Here is a 23,647-nt window from a genome sequence, read left to right as displayed (position 1 = left end):
AGGACACAGTTAAGATAAATAAGCACCAAAGGAATCCATATAGCCATGCTGCCACGGCTCTGGAGACCTTTCAAGGGCACAAAAAGGCCGGACTGGGGCTGCAGCATGAGGTTGCCATGGTCCTGATCCAGCTAGGAAAGGGGTGGCATCCCTCTGCCCCTTCTGGGCAGTCTGTCAAGCCCCTTAGTCATTATTATTGTGTGTATATGAGTAAGAAGGTACTCCTGGCATGTGCAGAATTGTATATTTACCTCAGTGCTTGTTCTAGGGTTAGTTCTGCTGGGCTCAGATTGAGCCCTGAATTTGCTTATGAAAAAGGGACACCTTGTGCAATACTCAGTTAGGCTTTGCTCTCATCAAAGGATCTGTTCGAATGAAAGAGTGGTGGCAAGATAATTTGCATTGATTTGACTATCTTACATCAATGGGCTCAGAATAAACCCAGTCTGGTCCTCTTGTTTTTTTAAAAGGGTGGAGAACACTTTTTAATTCCATTCAGTAATATCAAATCTGGGACAGGTTGTCAAGACTTCACAACACTAGGGCGTGTCAGTTGAGGTCAAGGCTGACAGCACAGGTACATATTTCATAATGGCATGAGCAATGACAAAACAGTAATTAATGTTATGCAATTTATTGCTGTTCATGGACACACATATTAGATCCTATTTAATGGCCTGACAATTTGAAGTAGAGGTTATCGGTGCTCTTAGTGTACCTTTGCCTTACTTCATTCATGGCATCTTACAGGGACTCTAAAAGTCCTCTTCTATTTGTAACACTCTGAGGGTCCATTCCCACTTGCATTTAATCCGGTTTGTGAGTCGCATTGACACCGGGTCGTTGAATTGATTCAAATTGATGCGTAGTTCCCACTATAGAAGCAAATTATTTTCTTATTCTTTGCATTTGTGTCTTTTTTGACACATTTGTTGTTCCTACTAGCCAGCCCTTTTTTTAAAAAATGTCAATCATCAGATGGGGGGGGGCAATGTCCAATAGCCCTGGCAAAGAGGAAACCAAGGGATGGACTCTTCTGCCTTCCGCCTCCCACCTTTCTCCCGCTCCTCAGGTATCCTCCTTTTCCAGGGCAGGGGAAGGCAGTGGCAAACCTTCTATAAACAAACCTTGCCAAGTATTATGCAATGGTTTTAGTGCTAGACTGTGATTCTGGACACCAGGATTGGGTTCCTTGCTCAGCTATAGAAATGCGCTGGGTGACCCTGGACAAGTCACACTCTCTCAGCCTCAGGAGAAGGCAATGGCAAACCTTCTCCGAACAAACCTTGCCAAGTGCAGTGCAATGTTTTTAGTGTTAGACTCTGAACACCAGGATTGGGATGACCACTCAGTCATGTAAACTCATTGAGTGACCTTGGGCAAGTCATGCAACCTCAGAGGATGGCAATCATGGCAATCCCCTCTGAAGAAACTTTTCAAGAAAACCCCATGACAGGATCACCATAAGTCAGAAATGACATGAAGGCATACAAGAAAAGAGTGAGTGTGCTGTAGTGTTCTGAGTGTTGGACTACGACTGGAGAGCAGTGTTCAAATCTCACTGGATAAGCTTGGGCAAGTCACACTCTCTCAGTGTCAGGAGAAAGCAATGGCAAACCTTTCCAAAATAAATCTTCTGCCTCCCGCCTTTCTCCCCCTCCTCAGGCATCCTCCTTTTCCAGGGCAGGTCATCCATCGGGGCGGGGGAGTCTGGGAGGCACAGTGGGCAGCTGCAGTGACCTGCGGTGCCTCTCCGAGCAGAGGCCAAACCCTCTTCCATATAGTCTCACCCCACCAGTATGATGCAGTTGATCCAAACATCATACACACTTGTTGGACATGGCTGCAAATTGCTTATTTTCAAAAGAACCACTTTTTGATCCGTCTTCAAAAAGAGCGAATTTTTTTTTTGCATTAGCCTCACTTCATCGTGACTCCAATCGAATGCAGTCAGGTCTGAAATGGATTCCAGTCTGAACAAGGCACATATAAACCAAACAGCAAATCAGTTTAAATCATACTGGGAACGGGCCCTCATATTTTCACACTGCTCCTACCCTCTTCTTTTTTTTAACTGTAAAAAATTAAACTGGCGAGGGAAGGCTGGAATTGACAGGTTACTCCTTAATATATATATTACTGGCAGGGGCAGCTTCTAGATAGGACTCTCTGGCAGAATACAGACTGCCCAAAAAGGGTGGTCTGCTTCCGCTCTGGTTTGCTGCATGAGGGAGCTGCAGCGGATAAACCGCGTGGTTCCCTTGTGCAGCAAAAAGAACCCGCAAAAAGCGGGTTCTTTCTGTGGCATCGTTGTGACGCTGCAAGGCGCCAATGGCACACTTGCCGTGTCGCAAAGGCGCCGGGACCTGCGGTCGCGATGCATCCGTCACGTCAAAATGGCAGCACCCGTATGTACAGGGCGCCGCCATTTTGATGCCCTCGTCACGTGCAAGGGGCGAGTTGCGTCTGGAAGCACGCCCCACACATGTCATGACGGCGCCCCATAGGGCCCATCTATCCAGCGCCCCTGAAAGCCAGCATTAGTCTCATAGAGACAGGAACATTTGTTTCATATCCTGTGATATACCCTTCCAGCTGTTTTGATTTGACAGGGACAGTCCCTATTAAACTTCTTTTTCTCACCTTTTCAGCTACTTTTCAAATGTCTTGATTTCTCTGTCCTCTACCTCCTTTTCCCCTTTGTCCCCAGTTTACTTCTATATCTGCAAACTGAGTTCAAAAGTGCAAAAGTACAATGGGGCCTCCAAAAAGTACAGAGGACTTCCCTGGAAAGTGGAAAAACCACAAATAAAAAAAAAGTATCTTTCTACCCAAGAAAACACCTTTCTAGGAATCTTTAGATCATCCAGTGCAACTCTATGGTCAACATCTGCCAGACGTTGACCATAGAGTTGCTTTGTAGGACCTACAAATACCTAAGAGAAGTGTTTTTTCTAGTAATCTCTAGGTCCTCCAGCACAGCTCTATGGTCAATTTTGAGTTGTGCTGGAAGACCTAGAAATTCCTAGAGAGACCAAATTAATAAAATCCGCAAAAAAAAATCAAATCTGTAAAAGTCAAAGCAGCAAACATGGAGGGCCAACTGTAGTATGCATTCTTTTAACTAAGTAGAGAGGAATGGGGACTCAGGTAAAAACAAATTGCTGCAGCCTTTAATAGCTTGTGTTTCCACCCCTCATTGACAACTTTTGCCATCTTGACCAGACTCTGATGTTTGGCCCTGGTGGCACAGTGGTTAAATGCCTGTACTGCAGCCACTCACTCAAAACCATAAGGTTGCGAGTTCAATAACAGCAAAAGGACTCAGGCTTGCACCCTTCCGAGGTCCCTAAAATGAGTACCCAGATTGTTGGGGGCAATTAGCTTACAGTTGTAAACTGCTTAGACACTGTTAGTTCAAGTATGAAGCGGTATATAAATGAAGCTGTTTGTTTTTGTTTGTCACAGTTTTCATCTGTGAAATGTTGGAGGCTGTGTCAGAGTATAGCAGCTTGGGTCTCATTTACACAGGCAGCACAAACTGAACGCACTGCTACAGAGATGAACCTACCATTAAACAGTGAGGCAGCTGCTTCAAGGGGTAAATGCTAAGAGTAGCAATGCCCTCTCCCTTCTGTTACCCCCAGAGTCCTTTAAACTAGCACCCTGATGCACTAAAGTACAGTTGGGTGGAGAAATATTGTTCTATATTAACAGTGTGTTGAAGTCAGATTCAGCTCTTACTCTGGTGACAGTGTACATGGCATGTGAAGGGGAGATGATTATCTTGTCTTTACCCTCAGACTGCAGCTACTTTGGACTATAGCAGCATATGTAATTCCCCTTCCATAGAAGATTGCCTGCAGATAAGAAACATCCAGGATAAAATTTCTGGTCCACCTCCCAGGCCTCAAAGTGGAACAAAAGCAAGGTTGTTGTTGTTGTTGTTGTCCCACTTTCCTCCCAAAATTGGACTCACAGCTGCTTACAGTCTAAAAGCACAATACAATTAAAAACGTACAAAAGAGACAATTAAAATGGATCGACAATGAGAGGTTCAGATTTTCAGCCAGCATAGTGTGGAAGACTGAAAGTGGTTCTAAAAGATAAGAGAATAGAGTTTTTTGTTGTTGTTAACTGCCCTCAAGTCAATGCTGACCCATGGCAACCTTGTGGATGAGACATCTCCAAGACTCCCTGACCTCCACTGTTCTGCATAGTTCCTGCAAATTCATACTCATGATCACTTTCATAGAGTCCATCCCATCTAACATGCAGCCTGCCTCTCTTTCTGCTTTTCTCCACCTTTCTTAGCATTACTGTCTTTTCCAATGATTCATGCCTTCTCGTGATGTATCCAAAGTACAACAGCCTCAGTTTTGTCATCTTGGCTACCAGGGAGATTTCTGGCTTGATCTGCTTATATGCCTTTTTGGCTGTCCATGGGATCTTCAGCACTCTTCTTCAGCACCACATCTCAAATGCATTGATTTTCTTCCTGTCTTCTTTCCTAACTGTCCAACTCTCACATGCATACATGGTAACAGGGAATACAATGGCTTGTACGATTCTAACTTTTGTGCTCAATTGTATATCTTTGCATTTTAGGCTGAATTTATGTAGATTCTCCATGGTAATTACTGTATTTTTGCTTTCATTATGTTTAACAGTAACCTCCCTTTGCACTTTCTTCCTTGATTTTCCTTAGGAATTGTGCTAGGTCTGGGAGGTTTTCTGCTAGTATTATGGCATCGTCTGCATATCTTAGATTATTAATATTCCTTCCTCCTGTTTTTAGTCTTTTTAACAATATGTTCTGCAGAGCCTCGTAACACTACAACCATCAAAATCTAATTTCCACTTCAATTGTTGCCTTCTTATTAAACAGTTTTTAATCACTTGCGCTTGCCTTGGTATTCCCTTTCTGGCCATTCTGTCTTATAGAATGGAGGAAAGGTAAATAAGTAAATAAATAAAAAGTAAATGGGAAAACACTGGCTGGGAATTAACTTGCTTCATTCTGTATGATTCTTCCATCTGAGATTTAACAGCTTAATCAGGAGAAGATGAGAAAGTCATCTTTAAAGGTTTGAATCAGACCATTAAGCCTTGATGATTCTAAGCATGCAGCATGAAGAAGCCATTTCTATAGGATACAAGTGTCCAGCAGTCCCATACACACACACACACACACACACACACACACACACACACACACACCATATATATATATATATATATATATATATATATATAGGGGAGGGGGGTTGATTACTGTTTTCCTTCCCTCTGCTACACTATGTCTTATATCAGCAACTTGTTTAGCGAGAATACTTTGCATGATTTCAATCTTCAACTTATTCCAGATATGAAAAAGACATGATAATAATGGATGTTAGCAGTGTAACCAGATAAACAGTGATTAGCAGACAGGTTTGTGGCTCAGGTTTCCACATGCACTCTGGAACAGTTGGGTGCCTTTTGTTATTTTTATTATCTCTTTTGTATTTAATGCCAGGACTGTATATGGTATTTTAGAGTTAGTCATATAAGATAAAAAGACAGGTTCTTGCCCCACACTTGCCACTTTCAGTTTTGACTGAATGAAGAGCAGCTAGAGAGATACAGTTGTGGAGTGATGCAGAGACTAAAGAAATGATTAATAGAAAGGGTGAAATTGAAGAGGGGAAAAATAGATATTGCACCCTGTATGTGTTGGATTATGACTCTGGAGACCAGAGTTCGATATCTAGCTCGGCATGAAACCCATTGGTGACTTTGGGAAAGTCTCAGCCTCAGGGGAAGGGAATGGTAAACCTCCTCTCCTCTGAACAAATCTTGCTAAGAAAACACTCTTCTCCAGCGCCACGTCTGAAATGAATTGATTTTCTTCCTATCTTCTTTCTTAACTATCCAGCTCTGACATCCATACATGATAATAGGGAATATGATTGCTTGTATGATTCTAACTTTTGTGCTCGGTTGTATATATCTTTACATTTTAGAATCTTTTCTACTTCTTTCATAGCTGCAGTCCGCATTCTTAATCATCTTCTAATTTCATGGCTGCAATCCCGGTTGCTATCGATGTTTGATCTCAGACACGAGAGGTCTTTTACTATTTCTGTTTCTTCTGTGTCTAGGCTGAATTTATGTAGGTTCTTTACGGTCATTACTTTATTTTTGTTTTGTTTATGTTCAACAGTACGCCTGCCTTTGCACTTTCTTCCTTGATCTTGCAATAGCGAATACATTTCTATATGCTGCTTATCAGGGCACTTAAGCAGTTTTCAATGTGTGTAAGATAACTGCCCCCAACAAACTGGGTATTCATTATGACTCCGTGTGACTCAAATTCTGGTAAAATAATCCATGCCAAATTGTGGGATTCTGACAGTTTCAGTGAATTCAAAACCCTTATGTTACTTTTGAAAATTGAGATTGAAAATGTAGGATAAATTTTAGCCCAAAATGTAGGACATTAAAGGTCCACAATTTTTCTTAAATGTCCTACATTTTGTCCCAGTTTGTGGTAGAGAATTATGGCAACCCTAGATTTATGGGTACCCTAAGGCGAATGAACTCATCATGGGTTTTCTTGGCAAGGCTTATTCAGAGGAGGTTTGCCATTGCTATCCTCTGAGGCTGAGATAGTGTGACTGCCCAAGGCCACCAATTCGGTTTCCATGGCTGAGCCAGGATTCGAATTCTGGTCTCCCTGGTACGAAACACACTTCAGAAATAATCCAGTTTGAGACCGCTTTAACTGCCCTGGCTCAGTTCTGGGAACTGTAGTTTTGTGAGACATTAAGCCTTCTCTGTCACAGAGCTCTGCTGCCACAATAAACTTCAATTCCCAGAATTCCCTAGCACTGAGCCAGGGCAGTTAAAGCGGTCTCAAACTGGATTATTTCTCCAGTGTGTTTTGGAGATGTCAGTGTCCTAACCCAACACTCAAACCACTACACCAGGGTGGCTCTCATGGTTATTATCCTTTAGTTGAATTGTGTGTGTTTTAGTGGCTGGTGAGGAAAATGTGTCTCTTGTTATGAGGGAATAAGCCAAAACAACAACAACAAAAACAACAACCACGTTTTAAAAGCAAAATTTTAATGTAACACTGGTTAAAGGACAGTATATGAACATTTATGGACCCCATTTGGGTAATTGAAGGAAAACTTTAACGTTTCAGGTCCGTTGCTAATAGCAACCCAACCAAGATGGCGGCCCTTGGTAAACTGAGGCTCGGACTGTTAAACCGTTATGCAGATGACGTATTGGGAGCGGTGGGGGCGTGGCAAGGATTGGCTACATTAGACAATAGAAAAGACAACCAACGATCGGCGGTTGGTTGTTCCTCCTGCCACTCAAACCACAGGGTCCCGCCCAGGCCGACGACCGTTTAACGGATTGGCCAACGCTCCTCGTCAGTCAGCGCGTGGTGCTTGCCGACTCACGACCGCAGCGATTGGCCTTTCCCCTTTTCGGTCCCGCCCCTCCTTTGCGTTCCGATTGGCTAGTATTGTTGTCAGGCCCGTGGGCGGGAGGCGCTCCCCGCCCTGTGATTTCGCGAAGGAGCTGCCACTCATCTCAGTCTTCGAAGAGGATTGGACGAGGGGCACGGCGGGAGGTGGGGAGAGAGGAGTCCTGGTAGACGGGTTTCCTGCTGTTTTGGGGCTGAGGAGAGGCACCGAGGCAAAGGCCTCCCGAAGGTAGCGGCGGCGGGTGTTGATGGACTGAAGAGAGAAGCGGAGCAGAAGAAGTATGGAGTCCGCGAAGGGACAAAAGGGCTGGTTGTCTGGGGCGGAGGGGATGGAGCTGAACAAAGGGATTGCCTATTCAGTGGTTCTCAACCTTAAGGCCTCCAGACGTTTTGGACTTCAATTCCCAGAAGCCCCAGTCATTATGTTCATTGTTCAGGAATTCTGGGAGTTGAAGTCTAAAAAAAACCCTATAGAGGACCAAAGGTTGAGGACCATTGGAGGCGTTGGTGGGGAGTGTGATTTCCGTTGCCATTGTCTGAGGCTGAGAGAGTGTGACCTTTGTGTGTTGTGTGTCTTCAAGTCGTCTCCGACTTACGGCGACCCTATTTTGAGGTTTTCTTGGCAAGCTTCGTCAGTGGAGGATTTCCATTGCCACCCTTTGAGGCTGAGACAGTGTGACTTGGATGTGTGTGTGATGTGTGTGCCTTGAAGTCGTTCCCGACTTATGCTGACCCTAAGCCTTGAAGACACACAACACATACACAAACACTATCGTTGGCTCATAGAATGGTAGAGTTGGAAGAGACCACAGTCCAACCCCATTCTGCCATGCAGGAACTCACAATCAAAGCACCCCTGACAGATGGCCATCCAGCCTCTGTTTAAAAACCTCCAAAGAAGGAGACTTCATCACTCTCCGAGGAAGAAGTGTGTTCCACTGTCGAACAGACCTTACTGTCAGGAGGTTCCTCCTGACAGTAAGGGCTGTCCGACAGTGGAACAAACTCCTTCTTCGGAGTGTAGTGGAGTCTCCTTCCTTGGAGGTCTTTAAACAGAGGCTGGATGGCCATCTGTCGGGGATGCTTTGATTTGGATTTCCTGCATGGCAGAATGGGGTTGGACTGGGGGGCCCTTGTGGTCTCTTCCAACTCTATGATTCTATGAGAGTGGGGGTGTTTGTTGTGGGCCTTCAAGTTGCCTCCGGCTTATGGCGACCCTATCATGGGGCTTTCTTGGCAAGTTTCATCAGAGGGGTATTTCCATTGCCTTCCCCTGAGGCAGAGAGAGTATGACCTGGGTACAAAGAGTTACAAAGATGGTGATGGAAGAGGAGGTAAGAACGAAGTAGGCCAGGTAAGGGAGGAGGGTGTAGGTGCAGTGGGGGACTGGAGTGTAGTGAGGACAGGATCAAGAGAAGTGGGGGGAAGGGAGTGTTGGGGGGCGGGAAAGAGGGGCTGTTGGGGAGAAAGGAGTTGGGGGTGTAGTTCAGGGGGGCTGTGGGAATGTAGGGGGCGAAGGCCCATGGGTTTCTTGGCGCCAGGAGTGAGGGGTGGAGGAGGAAACAGTAGGGCAGGTTTAGGGGTGTGTGATGCTTGAGGCTGTGGGAAGGGCGGTGGTGGAGCCAGGTAGGATCAGGCGTGGGAAGCGAAGGGAATCTGGGAATTTAAAACACCTGGTAGGTCTAGAACAAAAGCCAAAGGGTGGGGAGTGGTGGAGGCTCAGGATGTAAGGAGCCTACAGTTCAAAGATAGTAGAGAGATCCTGTAGCACCTTTGAGACTAACTGAAAGAAAGAAATTGGCAACATGTGCTTTCCTAGACCTCAATCTACTTCCTCAGATGCATTTGGTGGAGTGGAAGCCAGGGTCAGACATACATATGCCATGTAGGAGACTAAAAGTTAAAGTTAGGATGGAGAAGGAAGGAGAGAAAGAATCCCCTTTACTGATTACCCTTGCTGTTGTTATTTTCCTATGCCTTCAAGTTCTTTCCAATTTATGGCGACCCTGTTGGGGGAAAGTGAAGGCAAGCCGAAGCCAGAGTTCACTGGGATGGTGGTTGCAAGACAGTGAAAGAGTTTCGATTCTGACTGCAGGCGAGTGTGGGAGAGGAGTAGCAAATGCAGAAGATAAGTGAGAGTTGGTGATATGAGTAGTAAAAGGAATTTAAATTAGTGGGGCTGAAGGAAGGTGTGTGTGTGTGTGTTGTGTGCCTTCAAGTAATTCCCAACTGATGGCGACCCTATCATGGGGTTTTCTTGGTAAGATTTGTTCAGAGGAGGTTCTCCGTTGCCTGAGGCTGAGAGTGTGTGACTTGTCCAAGGTTACCCATTGGGTTTTTTGGCTGAGTGGGGAATTGTAAGGACCCCTAGAGAAAGTAGTGAAGAACAGGGTAATGGAGTCTAGGAGACGTGTAATTTAGAAATTCATTCTGTTTCAGTGACTGCAAAGAACCATTGAATTGCACTGAGTTGGAGAGTATTAGAAGAACAGTGTAATGTTGAGAAATCCTCACTTACCGTACAGGGTTGTTATAAGAACTACTGTAGTAATGGATGTAAACGTCCAGAAAGGGCACTACTGTGTGAATGCAGTGTATCCATAGGGTGGCAGAGTGAATTGTGAATGGCACCATGAACACCTCAAGATAGTTATTTGGTGGCTCCTGATGTTCCCTACTATGATTATTCCACATCCCACCCATTTGGATAGACTTCTGCGAAAGACAAATCAGAAGGGCAGTCTGTTTTTAAGAAGGTATGTGTGCTCATCCTGAAGCATTCGATAGACTTCTCTGAATTGGTAAGCATTTGTGGGGTTCATGGTGGTTCATAAACATACTTTCACTCCCCTTGTCTCAGTGGCCATGTGCAAAGTTAATACTCCACTCCTTGGTCATTTGGGGATGGTTCCTAAAGACCTTTGGGGAAACTGCCAGTTTCCTTTGACTGATAATATTCCAATGGTGATCCAGAAAGACTTAATATAGTCCAGTATCCATGTAGTGTCAGAGAGGAGTGCAAGGCAGGTGGAGTCATATTACAGATCAGTAACAGACAAGAGAGAACAAAATGTGAGACTTTGGGCAGTGGGAAAGTTGCAGAGATACCCTTGTTAGAAACTGTTCTGGAGACTAGATTTATTTGGAGACATGGATAAAAATGTGAGAGAAAGATGTTAATTAGAGCATGTCTGGACAGTACATCCCTAAGACTATGCTCTGTATTTAATGGTGTATTTAATCCAGATGAGCAGCCCCACCTGATCATGGGTTGAAATTCCCATTCCACAGATGAATGTTACGTAATATCGACTTTTGTACGCCACATTTTAATCGTTTTGAGCGTGATTATGGAAAAATTCCTCAAAGCAACAATGTGTGTTAATCCATTGAGTTTAGTGGGACTTACTTCCAAGAGGTATGGTTAGGATTGAGCTTTCAGGTTTTTAAAGGGAGTTAAGTCGATTAATTGATGCGAGATTTTTGGAAACATGAACCGGTTGACAGCAGTAGTGAAATCAGATTCTAGAAGGGGGAGGGACCATAGTCAAACATTTTTTGTTGTGTAAATGGGACACGGTGGCTTAGTGGTCAAGACGCCAGTTTGGTCAATTTTAGGGTCAGAAAGTTGGCAGTTTGAGGCCCAAGCACTGCGTGACAGAGTGAGCTCCCATCACTATTCTCAGCTTCTGCCAATCTGGCACTTCAAAAGCATGCAAAGATAAATAGGTACCACTTCAGTGGAAGGTAACAGCCTTTGGTGCAGTCATGCTGCCCACATGACCATGTAAGTTGTCTTTGGACAACACTGGTTCTTTGGCTTAGTAACGGATATGAGCATCGCCCTCTACAGTCAGTTACGACTAGACATTCATGTCAAGGAGAAACCTTTACCTTTAAATATCCTAAAAACAGCAGATCCATCTGAGATTGGAAACGTAGCAAGGTTAGCCCTGATTAGTACTTGAATGAGAGATCCCAACAAATGCTAGGTATGGTAAGCTATATTTCACAGGGGGGAAAAAACTGGCAAAACCACCTCTGAGGATTCTTTACTTAAGAAAGGCCTATGAAATTAATGGGGTTGCCAAAGGTCAACAGACAATTTGAAGGAACATACACACAGAAATAGCACAGGCTATGCACGTGCTAGTCTGTGAAAAGCTTTTGCAGTAGTGCCTGGCCTACAGGGGAATTTCCCAGGTTTTCTCCAATGCCAGTAAGGCTGCATTTTGATGAGGGTTAAAATGACACTGAAATGTGAGTCCAGAAAGCCACAGTGAATGAGGATTAAAGAGGGGCCATGTCAAAGCACATGCACATTCTTTGAGGATTCTGGTTCTCCTTTAAAAGCAGTAACAACTTACAAATCACATGTCTGACGGAAAGGGAAAGTGGGTGGTGAAATGCGATAGTAGGGCAAGCCAGCGAGATTGAATTAGAATAAATATATTATTGCTTTTAAAAGATCAAGGTGTGGATTTTGAAACTTCTGGTTTCCCACTTACTGCTGCTAGTGACAACTTTTGTAGCAAACAAAACTGGGACTCAGGGTGGCTCACAATATTAAAAACAGTACAGTTAAAAGCGTACAAAAATAGTAAAGTACATTAAACAGAATTTAGTTATTACAATATTAAAATGAGTTACATGTTAAAAGAATAAAATACAATTAAATATAAAAATATTAAAAATGCTTTAAAACAATACAACTCCATCCCATCCCATGCTTTAAAAACTTTGTTTTAAAAGCCTGTCTAAACAGGTAAGTCTTACCCTGTGGGAGGAAGGCTAACATGGAGGGGGCCATTCTGGCTTCCCTGGGCAGGGAGTTCCACAGTCTAGGGACAGCCACAAAAAAGGCCTTCTCTCATGTTGCCACCAACTGTGCTGGTGATGGGACAAATGTGAGTTTATCATTAAGTGCCAGAAAGTCATGTGTGTATATAGGGGTAAATAGTGACTGAGATATCTTGTGTGTTAAAGATTAGCTTTCCACAGAATAAAAGCATAATCAGCACGCTTTAAAGTCACAATTATAAGCCGTCAGCAGGTAGACTGTAATGGATGATTGGAAAGGGAAGAAGCTGCCAGGGTACTTTCCAGTGTTTATGTCATTTGACTCTTTTCTTTTTCTTGCTGAGAAGTGAAAGGAAAGTAGAGAGAAGGGCACAGTAGAAAGTTGATGTTGCCTTGAACTGTAGAATGGAGGAGGAGGAGAGAAGCAGAGCAGTACAGACATAAATTTAACTTTCTGTTTTTGTGGCAGGATATATATTTTTTCGTTCTGGGTGGACTACATAGACCCTAACTGTACAGGTTTCTTTGTGTCCCACAGATAATGAAACATCTAAGTGCTGAACTCTGTACAAAGGGTGGTGTCGCCTTATCACCTTCATTTTTTTTTGGCTGTGTTTCAGTTTATGACGAAACCTACAGAAAGCAACACAGAGGAAGAGTCATTGAACCTTTCCCTGCTCTGGAATCTTGGACTTTTCATTGTTCCTTCAGGAAGCTTCTGAGAGTTGGAGAAGGAGGAAGGAGGGGGGAAAGTGCGAACTTGCAGCTGTTCCAGAGGACTTGTCCCATCTTGTAGCTGGTGTGGGAAGCTAAAAGACTCGAGGAAGTTGGTGTATGTGGACTCTTTGAGACAGTAAGTCACATGGTTTATACGTAATTACCTCAGCTCAGTTACAAAACAGTCTTGAACAGGGAGAGCGCACCAGAAATAGGAGTGCTCTTGCTGGGAGGAAATTTTCTCACTTTTGGGACTTGATTCTTTTGGTGGTAATCTGATTACTTTTAATTTTTTTTCTAAAAAGAAGTTTGAGCAGTTCAGTTGAATGCTTTGCTCCTTTAAATAATTGAGTAAAGAGCTAGCTTGTTGATTGGTGAGGGTTTTATTGCCCTTATGCTACATGCATTTACTTTTCTTTTGCAGAAATGCTTTCTCTGAAGAAGTATTTTACAGAAGGACTCATCCAATTCACTATTATTCTCAGCTTGATCGGTGTGAGGGTGGACGTAGATACGTATCTCAACTCACATCTTCCCCCTCTACGGGAAATCTTTTTGGGCCAGAGCTCAGCTTACACTCAAACACAGTTCCATAACCTGCGGAACACTTTAGACGACTATGCCATCCATCCCAAAAGTGTAGACCTGGACTACTATTTCACAGCTCGACGGCTTCTTAACCAGGTGAGGGCACTGGACAGGTTTCAGGTGCCTTCCACTGAAGTCAGTGCATGGTTGGTACATCGAGATCCTGAAGGTTCTGTCTCCAGTGCTCAACCCAGTACAGGCATTGCTCTTGAGAATGGCAACAGCTTGCAAGATGGAACTGTTCCAGACAATGTAGTGAGGGAAAGTGGAGCAGAACAGGGATTTGCTGAAGAACTGGAAGATCTAGGTGCAGTGGCTCCTCCAGTGAATGGTGATCTAACAAAAGAGGTATGTTGTTTCCCATAATGCACTACATGGGCTGAAGTGATGGGGGAAAGGGAATTGCTTGATACTCTCTCTGTTACTTTCAGCAATAAAATGCTTATTATCAATTGCTTAACATCTGGTTGACTTGAGTAACAGGAATAGATATTAGGAACCTTTCTTTTGTGATAGCAGGCATGTTGATCTGAACTTGAGATCACTTAAGTTTTTGAATTTTATTTATTTATTCAAGCCATTTATTTATTGTATCTTGATGCACCAGGGCTTCTAGGGTTTTTGCTTCTGTTTGCAAGAGGCCTCTCATTTAATAACACCACCTGCTTACTTTTCAGAATTAGGTAACAGTCTTATTGCACATATCAAATGGGATGGTGATTTATTCAGCTCTGGAATATTACCATGGGAATGTTTATTCTGCATTCAAAAGCACCCCTGGGTAGGGTAGATCTTTTTAGCCATTTTAATATCTAGTTTTACTGTACACTAAATGATACGTTTTCTACCTCCACTTTGTTTTCTCACCACCTGCTGTCTCTTTAAGGTTTTCTTAATGTAGGTCTGTTCTGGTTTAGCCTGTTTATATTTGTGTTTGCTTAGAGACAAATGTTTATGTGCATGCATAAAGCCCTGTCCAAACCACTGCATGGAATGGTTGTAGAGAATTACTTACAGACTGCTTTTAATCCCTGGCATCTTATGTTGCAAGTTGACAGGTTTACTAAAACTGGTGGGCAGACTGGGGGTTGTTCAGGCAGCTGTTGTGGCTGTCTTTCTCTCTTGTCATGGTCTCTCATTCCTTCTATTGTCAAAAATAGGCTAACAGTTTCAGAGATTTTGCCTTTGAAAATCTAAAAGTGAAACTTGCCTTACTTATGTTTTCTGTGTAGTGTAAAGTAGGTGACTGTACCCAATGAGAATGAGTGACTTAAATAGGAGGGGTGTGTGTGTGTGCACTGACACAGGGAGAATAGGAAAGTAGTACATGTAGGCAGAAAAAATGATAGGTGACACTTGGCTTGACAACACTTAAGTGGGCCCTTACCTTACGCGGGGAATCCGTTCCAGACCCCACCGTGTAAGCGAAATCCAGTGTATGCTGGAGCCCCATTAGAAATAATGGGGCTCATGCCCACAGTGTGGTGTGTGCCATGGGCACACGGCCCATTACTTCTTCCAGGGTGCGCGAGGGTTTTTTCTGGTGCGCTTTCAGCATATGCTGAAAGCTGTGTAAGGTTTGCATACGTATGATGTGGGCGCACTGTACATGTGAAAGCGATCTAGGAGTCTTAGTAGATCACAAGCTGAACATGAGTTAGTGTGATGCAGTAGCTAAAAACGCCAATACGATTCTAGGCTGCATCAAAAGGAGTGTAGTGATCAAGGGACATAATTGTACTGCTCTATTCTGCTTTGATCAGACCTCACCTGGGATTACCATGTCCAGTTCTAGGAACCACAGTCAAAGAGATATTCACAAGCTGGAGCGTGTCCAGAATAGGGCAACCAAAATGGTAAAAGGTCTGAAACCATAGCCTATGAGGGACAGCTTAGTGAGCTGGGTATGTTTAACCTGGAGAAGAAAAGAAAATATTTTGAAGGATGTCATATTGAAGATGGAGCAAGCTTGTTTCCTTCTGCTCCAGAGACTAGGATATAGAGCAGTGGATTCAAACTACAGCTTTGATTGTGTGTTCCAGCATTGGGGGGGGGGGGGGGGGGGTTGGACTGGATGGGTCTTGTGGTCTCTCCCAACTTTATGATTCTCTGATTTTACTTGAGTGCCCCTTTGTGCCATGTAGAGCCATGATCATGCCACAGCTTCGGTATAATTCTGGAATATTTTATTCCATGCTTATGCTGAGAGAACCTTTTGTACATAACATCTGCAGCAATGCAAGGCAATAAGCCAGTATAATTACCACACACATGTAATGTAGACTGAGGCAGCTAGCACTTTACCTAAGAGTTCATGAATGTGGTGAGGTTTAAACTGAGGTCTTACTCATTCTCAGATCATTTGGCTAACCATTATGTGAAGACTAGCTTTTGTACACTCAGTAGTGGTGATGTTCTGGTACTGGGAGCACATAAAACTGCAGGATGGTGTAGGAATAGGGACAGTTATTTTGCTTGCAGTGAGTCATTCTGCTTTTTTCAGTTGTGCAGAGAATTAAAAAAATCAGACACCGGTCACAGAATACTCTGGATCTAAGACAGACAATTCAAATTGAAAAGAGTGCATTACTGAACTTCTCTAGTTCCCTAACACAAATGAGGGGAGGAAATTAAGTATTGGGAATACATTTATTCATGTTAACCTGCTGAGTGCTAGTATTTTCACAGCATTTGTATACTCTCCTAGTAAGATGATACTATTAATTTTAGTGCTAGTGGTGTTCTGGGAGATGCATGGAATAAAAACAAAACTCAACAGGCTTATGTTTCACTGTGAATGAACAGTACAGAGATGGTCAGGAACAGAAAGAAATCATAATTGTAGAGAAGAGGGATTATGACATACAAGAGCAGCTAAACTGAGGCAAAATGCTTCAGAAAAGACTTTGTGAAAGGCAGTTTGGCCTTAAATAATGCTGTATAATAGTAAAAGGGTTTGTGGAGTAAGGTGGGCTATAGTGAATGCTGAGAAGGGGCAAGAAGAATGGGAGGAGGAGCACGAACTATTTGGTGCAGTGCCTAATATAGTTGGTTATGGAAAAGCAAGTTCATTTGAAACTTGTAGGTCACTTGTGCAAGCCATTTCTCTCAGAATAACCTATTTTACTGACTGCTTTAAAGCTAAAATTGTAGACTGTGCTCCTCTGGGGATGTACAGGGTACATCTGTAATAGATTGTAGTTAGAATAGCAGATGGGGTGAGTTACTGTGGCTAGGGTTGCCATAAGGCAGGACCTCCAAACTGGGACAAATGTAGGACAAATGTAGGGCCACATTTTCAAATGTAGGACACGGTTTTTAAAAAATGGAGGACACATGAAAAAATTGATAATTTTTTTAAAAATGTTAATATAAATGCATGTTTCTTAGGCATGCTCAAAATGGAGGACATTTTGGCATTATTCCTAGACAGAAGGCTGAAATGTACTTCTCTTTCTGGCCAAACACCCCCCCCCCCCCAATTCTACAAGAACATTTCCCACTTCCAAGCTAGCATTTGCAAGATCACAGGCAGTCCCTTGTGCCACTGCAAACTACATTTCCCACTCCCAAGCCTTCTTAGCAATTCCCCCCTTCGTCCTTTTCCTTGCCCCCCCAAACCCCTCACCCCCTCTTTTTCCCAGGTATGTCTCAACTTAGGAGGGATTTATGGGACAGATCCAAAGCCTTTTTTCTTTTCTAATGGGGGCAAAGCCTTGAGAAGCCCTGGACCCCTGAGAAGAAGAGGAGGGGGGCTTAGAGAGAGGAAGAAAGAGAAAAAGAAGATGAGGAGGGGGAAGAAAGGAAGAAAAAGGAGAGGAGGAAGAGGAGGGGAAGAGGAGGAGAAGAAAAAAAACGGAGTAACAAGAAGAAGAGAAGGAGGGGAAAGAGAAAGGGGGAAGCAGCTTGCCTGAATGCAAATACCTCCCTGCTTGGATGTTGCCCAAATAAGGAAGCAGAGGGCTGGCCAATAGAGGCAGGACAGTGCAGCAGACCCCGCCCCTGCTGGTTTCAGTCGTCCTGCTGCTGCTGCTCCAGGCATGCTTCACAGGCAGCACTCTATAGAAGGCAGGCAGCAGCCCTGGGAGCTCAGAGTTGGGCAGCCACCCGGGGGCGGGGGCGGGACGGGACCGGGCATGCCCCCAGGAGGCGGGAAAGTCCCGCCCACCACCGTGAAATGGCCACCCTAACTGTGGCCCTCACATTAGAGACATATTTGAATCTAGAGGAAATTGACTTCAAGTATTACTTTGGTCATAAATATATCGTACAACTTTGGACTTTCTCTTGCCCCGCTCCTTAAATTTTCTATACATAAACTGGGAATAGTTGCCTACCTTACAAGGTAGGTTTAAAGCAGAAGCTCATAAAAATGTAAACCATTAGACAGTACTGGAGCCTCCAAGCTGCAGTAGAAGTAGTTTGTGCCATTTTTAAGGAGGAAGCTGCAGTATTGCTATGAGGTCTTGCTATGATGATAATGGTGATAATGGTTTTTGCTATATGGCTTAGAGAGCATTAAACTATTGCTGTATCTGTGAGAGGTATGAAACAAATACTTTACAGAAGAAATAAAATAAGTGCTTGATGTGGACAGGCAGGGTGGCACGAAACCACTTTTAGTGGTCTTTAGGGCCTTGCTGTTATTTTCTGCTTCCTAAAATCTGATTGAGCTCCCAAATGCATTGCTGGATTTCATTTTGTGCATCTGTTCTTTGCCCAGTGGATAAAATCAGCCTGCTATGAGAACCCTAGCCGGCTTAAACTGGATCCACTGACAAGGAAGAATTTGGGCTAATCCAAATACCAGCTTGTGTGGGAGGTAAGTGTTGCTGCAACCCTCCAAACCATCTTTTCTCATGCAGCAAATGCCATAACGCACTTGCTGTGGGCCTACACGTCCTCTTGCAGCAGCTGAACAGCCTCCCCCTGTCTGATCAATGTGGTGAGACAGTATCTGTGCTGAGAGGGTAGCTTTGGTTGGCAGCCTAAAACATGTAAACTGGTAAGATAGAGCTTCTGATTCTTTATTTTAGTATGTGATAACCACCAATCATACCCCAGCTGATTATGTAGTTGATTTGATTTGTACGCTGGTTAAAAAAAAATATGCCAAACTACTTCAGAACATAATAAATTCAAGCAACACAGTTAAAAAAAATCAGTACAAAATTCATGACTTCCTGACATTTTCGAACCCCAGTACTTCTCTGTTCAGCATTTGCATCATGAAGCAGCCTGAGCAGTGTGTGTGTCTATTTTGCGGATGGGGGGAGGCGCTCGTTATGGGACTATTCTGTTTCTGCTTCAAAGTAGTGAATGATTCTTTTGGCGACAAAAAATTGGCTTAACATTTCTCCCCAGATTTTAGAAAAAGGGGGAGGCAATTTCCAGGCAGTGTTTTGCCCCTGTACAGGCCAAAACTGCTTATAAGTGCAGCATTTTCCTTCCCCTAGTCCTGCAAAGCCCCCAAGCCTCCTTAAAAGGAAGGGAAAATCATCCCAAATGCTTGGCTGGAACTACATAGGCATGCTGAAACTTCCTGATGTAGACCCCTATGTTGATGTCTACTGCTTTAGAAGCTGCTTTTGTACCATTATATGATTCTGGCAGTTGTCAGTAGACCTGTTGGGGAGGATATAATTCAAGGTAGGTGATTATGGTCATTCAGATTTTTTCCCCTGTGGGCCCACCAATCCCTCACCTTTGGCTTTGTTGGCTAAAGCTGATGGGAGTTACAGACTAAAAACATTTGGGGGGCCACAGATGCTCACTCCTAGTTACCATTCCCTTTATCTGGGCCTTACTGTGGCTGCTTTTACACTGTTTTTTTATCCCTGTTTCTGTTAAATGCTTGGATCTCTCAAGCATTTTCTGAAATAGTCTTCCACCCACTTTCAATTTGTACTTCATTGCTTACGATATCTGCCAGTCTTATCTTCTTTTAGCTTCCATGGTTGCAAGAATGCTGCCCCCTTGACTTTATTCCCCATCTTATATACTTGTATATATCGACTTAAAGCAACCCCATGAATTTTTCATAGGGTTTTGTCAGGCAAGGAATGCTCAGAGATGGTTTTGCAAATTCCTTACTCTGAAATATACCCTATAGCATTTGGTCTGTATTGGTGGTCTCCTATCCAAGTACTAACCAGGGCTGATCATGCTTGGTTACCAAGGTCAGATACGATCTTGTACCGTTAGGCTATGCTTAACCAGACAATTTTGTATTGCCACCACATTCCCCTAGAGATATGGAAGACTTTATTTGCTTTTCATTTGAAATGTAGAAGCTTCTTTCAAAGCCATGTTTTGACTTTGTTTTTCTTTCCTGGGCAGTTGAAGCACTTGCATGGGACTTTGAGATGACAAGGGATATTGGCTTAATGGGGATAATGCAGATGACATACTGTTATGGTAGTTGTTTCTGAGTAGCAGATTAGTGGGAAATCTTCCATGCACTCTGGATGATTGGACTGAGAACAAAAAAACTGACATAAATTTGCTTATCAAAAATTGTGTTGCTGAAAATTGGTGCCTTCCTTCCTGGCAACCATGGCATAGATTCATTTGTTTATACAATTTAAATATTATTGGGACAGGTGCAAGTGTAGTAAATGGGAATTTTCATGTTACTCTTCTAATGTCATCCTTGTTTGGATTGTTTAGCTCTCCAAATTTCTTCATAAACAAGAACAAGGTGGCTCTTGATGATTGGTAAAATTCAAGCTTTTCTTTTCTTCTCCTTAGCATCCAAGATTTGTGTTGTGTTCGAGTGCTGAGCAGAATGCTGCCTCTCCCAGTCACTGGTTTGGGAGGAATTTCATCTTTCATTGTGTCTCAAGCTGCCACTTTCCATTTTGTGGAACCACAGAGAGATGATAATTGGATGTTTAGCCAGAGTTGGCTCTGAAAAACTGAAGGTAGAGGGATTAAAGCTTGTCTTAAATTAATACTACTTGCCCTGGAAATTGTTCCCTTTAGTTTGTTTGAGGTTGGGTATGGTTGTACAGTTGTGAAATAAATGCATTCAGCACATGCTCAGAGATACATATTTCTTCAGTGGTGAGCTTTAGCTCATATCAAGACCTAAATGTTTCTATTGAATGTAGGGATGCCATATCCCGCCTGGGGGTGGGACTTTCCCGGTTTGGGGCGGGTCCGCACGGTCCCGCCCCAGTTTGGCCCCGCCCCGGGACACCCCCCCCCCCCTGCAACGGACACCAGGCAGGGAAAGGAGCCTCGCATGAGCAAGGCCCGTTCCCTGCTTGGCCTCCTCCGCTGAGGGAGGCGGCCTGGCTCTGCTCCCTCTTTCACGGCCTCTGTGAAGGCCAAGCCTCCACAGAGGCCGGGAAAGGGAGGGGGATCGCCGCGATCGCCGGCGCTCTCCTCCTTCTTTCCTGGCCTCTGTGAAGGCCAAGCCTCCACAGAGGCCGGAAAAGGGAGGGGGCCGCCCGCGATCGCCGCGATCGCGGGCGTTCTCCTCCCTCTTTCCAGGCCTCTGTGAAGGCCAAGCCTCCACAGAGGCTGGGAAAGGGAGCGGATTCCTTCTCCGCTTGGGCTCCGTTCACGGAGCCCAAGCGCAGAAGGAATCCTCCCCTCAGCGAGGCTCTTTTTCAAATGTAGGACCCCCCCCCCAAAAAAGGTCCTACATTTGAAAATTTTGTCCTACATTTGTCCCGGTTTGGAGGTCCTGACTAATGGCAACCCTAACTGGATGTTTTCCATGATTGGAATCAGATAGAAAAGAGAAAATTTGTAAACCTAAAAAAATACATTTTCAACTGATATTCCTTACAATAAATCTCTAAGGCAAGGTTGAGGAACCTGTGGACTTACCTGTGGTGTTTGAATGCATATTCTATCATCTCCATCAAGCATAACCAGTGGTTAGGAATGATGGGAGTTGCAGTCCAACAACTTCTGAAGGGTCACAAATTTTTCACTCCTACTCTAAGAAATGGGAATAGTAATACAACTAACGCTTTACAGGTGGATCTACTTCAAATAATGTGCTTGATTTTACCCACTTAATTGGTTCATACTTGAAGTGAGAAGCAAACGAGGGATTCTTAGTTTGTTGTTCACGTTCTTCGTAGTGTTGTACACCAGCTGAGAATACTGGTTTGAGATACACCTCAGTAGAAAGACTGCAGACCTGAAGCTTCCTTGTAGTCAGTAATGTAGGATTGTGAAATACTGTGTATGCTCATGTGTTGGTATAGAAATTTTAGTCAAAAAGTTGGCCTCAGAAATCTGGGTTGAATTATCCAAGGGTCAGTGTAAATACTGTACTTTAACTCTTAGCAAAGAAGGAACCCCTTGGAAGGCGAGAACTTAGTCCATCCTGAGAGCACCTAAAAGAAGCACTGACCCCTTTTACTCTCTCCATTGCTGTGCTGCTTCAGACCTTTTAAAGTGGGAAAATGGCAGCAGTGGCAGCTCTTTGGCACTTCTCTTCAAAGGAGTGCTGAGAAGAATCAGGCTTTGAAGGATTTGAATAAAACATTTGTGTATATTTGTCAGCTTTTCTGGGTTAAAGTCAGGCCAGGGTATCACATTAAAGTTATAGACTATAATCACTGCTAATGTAGTCACTATTTTCTTTACTTTGCCTTTTCATCTTTTTTGACATGTGTGCCTTTTATTAGCCCTGCCAGTGCCTGGTCATTACCATAGTTCCCTCCTCATCCATCCAGACTTTAGGATGAGCACAGTTATGCCTGCTGCAATATTGAAAGTTCTTTGCCATCATTTTCCTTTGCTTCTTCCTTTACACTGTTTATATGTCTCATAGTTTTACCCTTGACTTATCCATGGGTCATATCAAAACCCATAATTTTGTTGCCAGAACCTGCCCTCAACCTATACATGAGGTCGACTTATAGTCAAGTGTATAGGTATGTTTTGGAAGTGTGTGTGTGAGAGAGAGAGAGAGACTGAAACTGATTTTTTTATTCATGAAATACGAGGTGGATAAAAAATAAAATAGATACTGTTGATAGGCTTTTGTGAATATCCCTCATCTTTTAGTTTTAGGTTTAGTATCTCTCCTGTTGGACAGAGTAAAAGCATTGTTCTCTAGATTTGGGGCAAAGTGGGTCTTTAGCTGTAATTCTTTTCATACTAAACTTGTTTTCCCGTTCCTGCCAGGCTAAACAGAGGTCTTTCCTTACTCCATTATTTGCCTCAACTGTTTTCAGCAATTCCTTCTCAAACTTGCTCTGGTATGAGGTGCAAGTGTAGTTGTCTTTAGCTGCTCTGACCTCACCTACCCTGATTTATGTAGGCAAGAAATGTTTTTGCTCAGAATAGCTGTGTTGCACTTTAAATTGCCTTCTTTTTTATCCTCATCCTGGTCTCATGAGAACTGTACCCATAGGGCTGATCTCAGTTCTTTGCATCTTTCTCATATCCTGACTAATCACAATATGCTTGGTCTTTCTTGGTCACCATATATCACTATGTGCTCAGCCTTTCTTGGTCACCATAAATCTCACCAATCCAAAGCAGATGCATATGTATCTGTGTTCAGGGACTTTGTATTTACAAGCCTTGCACACACTTGAAGATGATTTTTCTGGACCTTGCAGCCTTCTTGACTTTTCTGCCTGTTCGCTTTGGTGTTTCTGGGCCTGGTCTGATGAGAATTGTACCTACAGGGCTGGTCTCAGTTCTTTGCATCTTTCTCACATCTTGACTAATCACTAAATGCTCAGCCTTTTGTGGTCACCATAAACCAGACAGAGAATGCTAACAAAGAAATGGCTGGGCAGCTGTGTTTTTCCTGAGTTGTCTTCCAGTCAGTTTTCCCTCTTCAACAAGGTAGAAATCAGATCAGATATGAAGGCTGCTTTTATATGGGAGGCCAAAGTCTGGATGGCTGTTGTTGTCCTTATGTTGCCTCGGGGAATCACAGGGCAGTACTTACAAGCATGGGAGACTTTGCTCTTGGTATTTTTCCTCCCTTTCAGCTCTGTAGGCTGATGGCTATAGCTTGATCTTCTAGAAAGACGTGTTCTCTGGATTATGGTGTCCTTGTAATATTTCCACAACAAG

At 43.6% G+C, this 23,647-nt stretch overlaps 1 protein-coding gene across 5 annotated transcripts in view; it reads left to right on the top strand.

Moving 5' to 3' along the window:
• NFE2L1 (NFE2 like bZIP transcription factor 1) overlaps window positions 1-23,647 on the top strand; it is a 104,448-nt gene that overhangs the window by 62,634 nt on the left and 18,167 nt on the right. The window contains exons 1-4 of one of the 5 annotated variants that reach the window (XM_089531746.1): window positions 7,534-7,762; window positions 9,923-10,239; window positions 12,904-13,136; window positions 13,425-13,936. In XM_089531746.1, coding sequence (XP_089387872.1) covers window positions 13,427-13,936 — 510 coding nt within the window. In that variant the 5' untranslated portion in view covers window positions 7,534-7,762; window positions 9,923-10,239; window positions 12,904-13,136; window positions 13,425-13,426. Of the gene's footprint in view, window positions 1-7,533; window positions 7,763-9,922; window positions 10,240-10,266; window positions 10,285-12,903; window positions 13,137-13,424; window positions 13,937-23,647 lie in introns of those variants that run through there. The other 4 variants (XM_089531748.1, XM_089531745.1, XM_089531747.1 and 1 more) reach the window with 4 other exon arrangements.

Source organism: Sceloporus occidentalis, unplaced genomic scaffold, assembly GCF_023333645.1.
Source record: "Sceloporus occidentalis isolate IW3139 unplaced genomic scaffold, rSceOcc1.0.p SCAF_7, whole genome shotgun sequence".
Taxonomy (NCBI): domain Eukaryota; kingdom Metazoa; phylum Chordata; class Lepidosauria; order Squamata; family Phrynosomatidae; genus Sceloporus; species Sceloporus occidentalis.
The sequence above is the reverse complement of the archived record's forward strand: the minus strand, read 5'-3'. Positions and strand labels throughout refer to the sequence as shown.